Source organism: Colletotrichum truncatum, assembly GCF_014235925.2.
Source record: "Colletotrichum truncatum strain CMES1059 chromosome Unknown Contig_0004, whole genome shotgun sequence".
NCBI classification, from domain to species: domain Eukaryota; kingdom Fungi; phylum Ascomycota; class Sordariomycetes; order Glomerellales; family Glomerellaceae; genus Colletotrichum; species Colletotrichum truncatum.
The window spans coordinates 3,222,519-3,229,968 of NW_027222401.1; the positions used below are offsets into that span (position 1 = coordinate 3,222,519).

Genomic DNA, 7,450 nt, shown 5'->3' on the forward strand with positions numbered 1-7,450 from the left:
ATGTCTTGCTCTCTCCTTGTCCAGTGGTCATTATAATCGCCCGGTCCGAGTCGGGCCAATATCAAGACTCCATCCTCGCCTCTCACACCAAATCGAGAACGGCACGCAGCCAAGGTACCTGTCAACATCCATACATACATACACGTACACACACCCGTACGAACCAAAGCCCCGGCTGCATCTTGCTACGCCTTGGTCCTGCAGGCGGCTTCTGCGAGTTAATGTAGATGCCCCCCATTTGACTCCATCGCATCCCCATCCCGGCCCCCGATCCGTTCAGTCTTCCTCCTCCACTTGGGCCTCCTCGTCATCATCCACCTTCTGCTCGTTGTCGGCGCGTGTCTATTCGCTTCCGTCCCGCAGTCGCCACACAGCTAGTTGGCTGTTGTTGGCTAACTTGGGTCATCTTATTGTACCCGCTCGTGACATTGTCCGGAAACAGATTAGCCCCGTCTGTCAACCGGCGGATCATGACTTTGGACCTTCCCAGCTCTCTTCAACAGTACAACGCTTTCTCAATTGATGGAACCGTTGATAAGACCCTTACCTCCCCCCTCTGTGCCAGTCACGAGGTCCCTTGCTCCAGCTCTACCTCTTCCTCTACCTCACCTAGACACCTCACCCCAACCCTGACTCTCTCTTGCTCCTCCATGTGGAAGCGCCACTTGTTGGCGAATGGCGACCGCATCCTCCCTCCGCGCACCACCTCAAAAATGGTCTCTGAATGACCTCAGTTCCGAGCTGTTAGCTCTGATTCTTGAGCAGGTATGCCTTCTTCTTCCCTGACCTGGATCTCGGCATCCTATCGGTCCGTCCCGATGTTAGCTCTAATGCCAAAGTATAGCTTCGAGAAATTGATGAGCGTGCTGTTGCTGCCACCCGCTGCTTATCGAGACGCTTCGAGGCGATTGCGACTCCCGTCACCTACCAGACCCTGTGTCTCAACGAGCGCATCGTAGCACCCGACGCCGAGTCGCGCTACCCTAACTTATTGCGCAATGTTTCTGTCTTTACCAACCATGTGGTTGTGCGAAGCGACTTGGATCCTGATGGCATTAGAAAAGTGCTGGACAGGGTTCAACGATTAAAGACTGTGCGGTATGTTCGCTACACAGGATGTTGCTATCGCAATTGATTGTATATTGATGCCCGATCCAGGTGGCATTACGTGGATGCCGAGTTCAGGTTAGGAAGACTCTGGCTTCCATCGGATGTGCTGAACCCTCAGCAAACTCGATTCAATGGCACCGAGTTATTTGTCGAGGATCTTCCGCTTCGAGAATTCGAGGGGCAGCTACGAGACACCTACGTACGAGCGATTCCAACGGACCTACTGGTCTCCCTTAAATTAGCCAGTCCAGCACCGCCGCTTACCACCCGATTGAACTCTTTGAAACAGCTTCTTTTGTTGTCTCGACGTCTCAGGACTTTTTACTACGAAGACAGAGGGCAAGGCACAAATTTCAAATTTGCCAAAGGCGAGCGGATGCCTCCATTGAGGGACCTTGTCCTCAAGTCGTATGACTGGAACCATTCCAAGGAGGAAACGCAGGCATCCTGGGACTTTACCCATCTCGAATCTCTAGATTTGATATCCGTCCCAATCTTCAACTTTCTATCGTCTGTCGACTTTACTCATCTGACGGGTCTACACCGACTACATTGCGAAGACTTCAGCGCTCATCTCGTCGATAAACGACAGGAGGCAACAGGCGGCATGTACCTGCTGGTGGCCAACCACATTCGGGCGTTGCAAACTCTGAGCATAACGTGTCATATCCAGTTATTTCCTTTGGACGGCATTTTGAGACACGGTGCTTCGCTACAGGTACTTCGGTTTCGGGATCATGTGGGTTTTGGCGAGGAGGACAGACGGTGCCCAACTCTGTGGGCCGAGGACATTGCGACTTTGGCGCAAGGGCTGCCGTACGTTCATACACTTGAGATAGACATGGACGTGGCACTGTGCGACCCGCCTGAATTCCTCCGTGCCATCTGCAGCTTCCGCAGCCTGCAAACACTTACACTTCATGTCCAGACTGTCCTTCACCCATTGGAGGTCGTCCACCCTGGCATGGATCGCGACTACGACGCCGCTGTCCGCACTTTCCAATTCCTACTACGCGAAAAACAGCTTGCCAACCCCGAGTTACCTTGGAAACAAATTATCATCAATGTCGGTGGCTGGCGGAAAGTCATGGTCCGCCGGTTCAGCGCCGCCTGGCGCCGACAGAACGAGAATGGCGTCTATGCCGAGCGGTGCTTCGTATTGGAGAGGAACGAACAGGGGCAAATGGCGTACCGCGAGGAAATGAGCGTGGAAGGGCGGTCAACAACGCCAACACCTGATCCACCGACGCCAACTATGGCTACCGAGTACGACTGATGGAGGGAAAGACTTACCCGGTCTTGGTATAATTTACTTTTTTGACGGGACGGAAAAGGGCGTATACAAGGCCAGCTTAGAAACGGCGGGAAACAAAACTACAGAGCCGTCGTCGGCACATAGAAAGACTGGTCGAGGCCAGCACTCCTATCTTAATGATACCAATGACTTTTATGACCACCGCATTTTGAGTATACATCGACTGCTTCCCAAATCGGGTGACAAACTATTTCTCTAGAACCTGACCTGACGTATCTACTCGATTTGTGTGAGATATTGGCCCGGCAAAACGAAGTTCACCACCCATGATTTTTATAGATAAGAATCGAATCGTGCCTGAAGGACTCCCTGCATAGCTGGCACTTCGGTGAAATGGCCGAATCACGGATGATGACACACATACAACATGGAAATTTCGAGGCATGCTTATACATTGAGCGAGTGATATACGGTCATGGACACGAATGTTGAACGTTGGGATCCGGGTCACAGTGACTTAAATTCGTCTACCCCAGTCGTTGCTGCGTCGGCTACCACACGGGGGCGGGCACGGCGTGCTGCGCCAGTACGTGAGCTGCCCACCTGTCGTCCGTTCTAGTCCCCACATCAGCTCGGTCAAAGTTTCGGTGAAGTTGACAGGTGAACGTGTTCTCACCGATTTCCACACCGAGTTTTTGGCACTCTCACCTAGGTGAGAGAGAGTCTCCATCGTGAGTTTGATCAGCTTACACCGGGACACCGAGATTAGAAATGATTATTCAATTTTTCTTGATCATTGAGTAAATGCGACTCTGTAGATACTAGCTATGTGTTTCTTTTATCTGTAAAGCTTGTTTGTGGCGATGGAGATCACTGCGCGACATGATGCGCTGGGTATCCAATTGACCACTTGCAAGTCTGGACGAGATTGAATGTGCCCAGGAGACTAAAAGAAATCATATTCACTTCCCGTAGCATCACTTATATATTCGTAGCACTTTTCTAGGCGTTTGATCGTCTTGATGGAAAGGTGCCCCAGAACGTCTGTTTGCAAAAGTACAGAACAACCTCCTACACAGACGAGGCCAATAAATTCAGTAACATCTTGATAGGCGTTGATATTTCTTTTCTCTCTATCTTTGTTTCAGTTACCTGCTTCGTTTTTTTGGGCCTTGTGCCCTTTTGAAGATTTGGTGCATAACGGAATGGCATGTAGCTTGGCGCATACGTAGGCGTTGTTGCCGTCTCCAGACTGGTAAGGCTTTCCGAGAAGAAATATGCTCTGCAAAGTGCTTAGTTCTTGCTCAATCCAAAGTAGTATTACGGAGTCATGAAAAAGAAAAGAAAATAAGGCAAATTGCGTTCTGGATTCGGTATAAAATACCTAAGCCTTGCTGGCTTGGTATACCGGCCCGATATCAGGAGATGCCATCTAGAGAAAGACTCCGTTTCCTTCCATAGCTCATACCGTCTGTTACCAAGACATATCTGGCTAAGCAACTCGATTCAAACCCAGTCGAGATGATGTTGCCAGGTGTGTACGATCAGCGTCTCTCCTGCTCGGCAAATATTTTTGCACAGAGATCTTTTCGAGTCTGGGTGTGACATCACTTCGAAACGTCACTACTCGGCTGTCCAAAAAAAAAAAAAAAGAAGGCCATTCCCATCCGCGGATAATTCCATGTTGTCCTAGACCCGCAAGCATCGCCATTTCTCGTTCGATTGTTATGCCCGATGCTGGATCAAGCTCATGCTCCACACCGTGTGAAAGACCCGAAGTCCCGTGACTGATCGCTAGTTAAACATTACTATCACTTCTCGACGTACTGTTGGCGAGACATTATGTGTCACTTGACAAGGGGAGCTAAGAGCCAAGACTCCTCGGGGGTGGACCTCAATACGGTGGAATGTCTTGCCGCGGAACAGGGCGTCGCCCGAGACTGCGTGTTGTCACTCAGCCGTCTGCGTAAGGAATGAGACATTGCTCCCGAGAGTCTGGTCGAGACTAGTGCCTGCCAGGGGAAAGTTGGAAGGGCCCGCGAGACATTTGCCAGCCGCGCCGCCCTCGCTTGACCCTTATGATGCTTGCAAATCCGTATGATATCTTGGATATTGAATTCCTTGGTATCTCTTTTGTGTTACTCGAGAAGGCATACTGTTCGGAAGATTGAAGCTCAAGTTTCCATACAGCACATCTAACCCTAACCCTAGATAGATGCAACAAGCGATCAACAAAAAGGGGTTGTTGGTCCGATGCATAGCGGTAGACTATTGTGCAGTATTTATACCTAGCCTTGAAGATAGAGGTTAAAGCCTTGTTTGCTTTTGTTGCCGACCATCTAGTTGCGCCTGTACAGACAAATTTTGCGTTCGAGGATTATGATGTAAGACAATTCAGTCGTGCCGGGAGCTGTTCGCGCTAACTCGCCGGGAAATATCTTTGACTTGAATGGGGACTGATATGAACAGATTTAGGAATCGTCAAGACACCTGTTAGGAAAGAAACTTCGGTGAAATCCACGATAACCTTGGCTGTTCTATCGTTCAGGCATCGAGCTTGGCCGAGCAGCTGACTTGAGACTGCAAGCAAGGTATTGGTATTTGCCATATTATCGGCTGGAATGTCGACGTGGGAGTTCTCGGTATTCTCCACGGTGATGGCTACAATCTCCTCGATCGTAAATCGGAATTCTCGCGGTCTGGGCGATTGTCATGGTGATGTTCACCCCTTGAATCACATTTCCAGGAGGTGCTAGAACCGAGATCGAAACAGGATTTAGGGAGCACGAGGAACAATCGTGTGTTCCCCAGGAATGCGTAGTAACAAAACATTTGATTCAATCGGTGATCGACGGGCGTCCCGGACAGCCTAGTGCAGGCAGTCCAAGGGAGGAAAGGAGCTGTTGATGGTGGCGAGAGAAGCGGAAGAGCGCGGCTGTCTGTCTCGCTCCCCAAAACATCTGCTTGCAGCTTTTAGCAAGTAAGCTTGTCTTGCGCCTGAATGGTCTCAGTGTGATTCAGTTTAGATTTGGGACGGGTAGTCCCCCGGTCTGCCGGTAGATGGCTTACATTTTGGAGGTTAGGCGTCATGCCATCGCTTACAACTTGAGGAATGTTTACGGTGCTGTGATAGTCTGCGAAACCCACTTGCGAGGTTGTGCAGAATCTGAGTCCGGCGTCAACGACACATCGAACCAGAAGATACCGGGAGAGAAAGCCGTTTTCGAAAAGCGCCATAGTTGTCTTGGTCAGCCGCCATGTCGATTGTCAGGGATATGTCAAGTTCAGATGCGGCACAGCATCTCCACCCAAACAACACTGCCATGGGAATAATGTTACTGTTGACTGCGAGACGGTTTACCGTCATATGGGGAAGACAAGAAGGCGGGGAAGGTTGCCAGCGGCATGTTTCCCCGTCATACAAAGCTGAGTTTGGTAATCCATCCTAATCAAGACTCAAGGTTAGTTTGCCCACGTACAAACAAACTGGAATGTACGGAGTAGCAGCAAGGCTATCCGAACCATTACAGCCAGCCGCCTTTGGATTTTCAACCGCAGACTACTGTCACGCTGTGACTCCTGTAATTACCAGTCTCGAGGGTTCCTGCTTGTTTCCTTGCTGGCGTAGCCGCCTACCTTCCCCCATATTGCTTCATTTCCTACTCAGCCAGTTTGAGAAAGCCACATTGTAAATCTGACCTCGACGCCACGAATGAGAGACATAATCATAGCGCCGCCGTTTTCAGCCGACACGCCTCCTAGCAGTCCCATCCCTTCCTTCCTTGCCACTCATGCCTTTTCGCACCCCCTTCCAAGCCAAATCCCCGCCGCCCTGCCGTCATATCTCTGGAACACCGTCCGAGCTCCGAGGCCGGATTTTCTTCCTCTCCAATCACCTCATAGCTTTTGCTGCTTTTAATACCCCAAGATTCTCCTTCATCCAGAGATACATGACACTATGAAAATGTTCCAGATCAGAGGTCAACTTTGAGGCACTCAGCCGCACAGTCCCTGAACTAGCTCCAGATCGATGATTTGTCCCATAATATAATTTTTCGCAATGCACATGGAGTACGACAGGCTGCATATGTAACTTTGTATCCCAGGGTAGTGTCGCCCGCATAACGCCGTGGACATGTGACTTTAATTTTCTGCGACTTTCCTCGCCAACTAAGGTAGGAGATGGAGAGAGGGGCTTTTTACAAGAAAGAAAAAAGAAAGCAAAAAATGCGGGAAAAAATAATTACTGAAAATCCCATTTTTTATTTTGGATGTTCCTCACTTGTATCTTCTTTTATTACCACAATAAATAGAGACACACCAGCGATATTAACTGGGACATCAAGAATCAAGGTCCATCCGGACGCAACTTGGATGCTTCCGGATGGACAGTTGCGCTGCAAGATTGCTGCACGTCAGGGTGTAACCCCAAACAGAGGTCCAAGGTAAGCATGTCGAGGCCAGACGAACGTCTGGTGTCACATTTTCTGACTCCTTCCCGTCTGCCGTCCTTCATACATGCCTGTGAATAGGGACATGTTCGGACTCTCCACATTCCTTCCTTCCTTGGTGACCCTGGACCGTCAATGCTAGATGCCCGCATGGTACCCTTTGTCAAGAACGAGGTAGACGGTACTTGTCCACGACATTGAGTCCAGACCCACAGCTTCTCTATCGTTCCCCCTCCTCTCCCCCTTTAACACACTCCCCCATGTGGTGGTGTAAGCGCCGGAAAGCTTCCACACCGTCTCGTCACCCGCTCATCTTGCCATGCTGCCTCCGCTCCAGCTCCGTCTCCATTGAACTTTGCTCACCGTTTGATGTATCCCACCATTGGCAAGACCACCCCTATTAAAGCTGGGCTCAATTAGAGCCACCAGCTACAGAAACTAGCGTCAGGCCGTTGAATCAGCTCGTCTTCTCGCTCGCATCGCTCCATACTGCCCAGATAGACCGCGTTTTGGTCACTTTCTTTTAGCGCCTCACTCCTCTCCAGGCTGTGCTCTTAGGTCGTCAGACCAATCATTATACCTCAAGTGTCCCGCCAGCGAGTCGGACGGTTCCGTTGCCGTCGGTTTTTACACT

The 7,450-nt window shown here is 50.3% G+C and overlaps 1 protein-coding gene across 1 annotated transcript; it reads left to right on the forward strand.

The window, feature by feature from the left end:
• Positions 1-675: 675 nt before the first annotated feature.
• CTRU02_207622 (F-box domain-containing protein) lies at positions 676-2,386 on the forward strand (the record flags this gene model as incomplete). The annotated part of the gene is made up of 3 exons (XM_036727517.1): positions 676-765; positions 845-1,098; positions 1,159-2,386. The coding sequence occupies 3 exons, from the start codon at positions 676-678 to the stop codon at positions 2,384-2,386; spliced, it is 1,572 nt and encodes a 523-aa protein (XP_036580883.1).
• Positions 2,387-7,450: the final 5,064 nt, after the last annotated feature.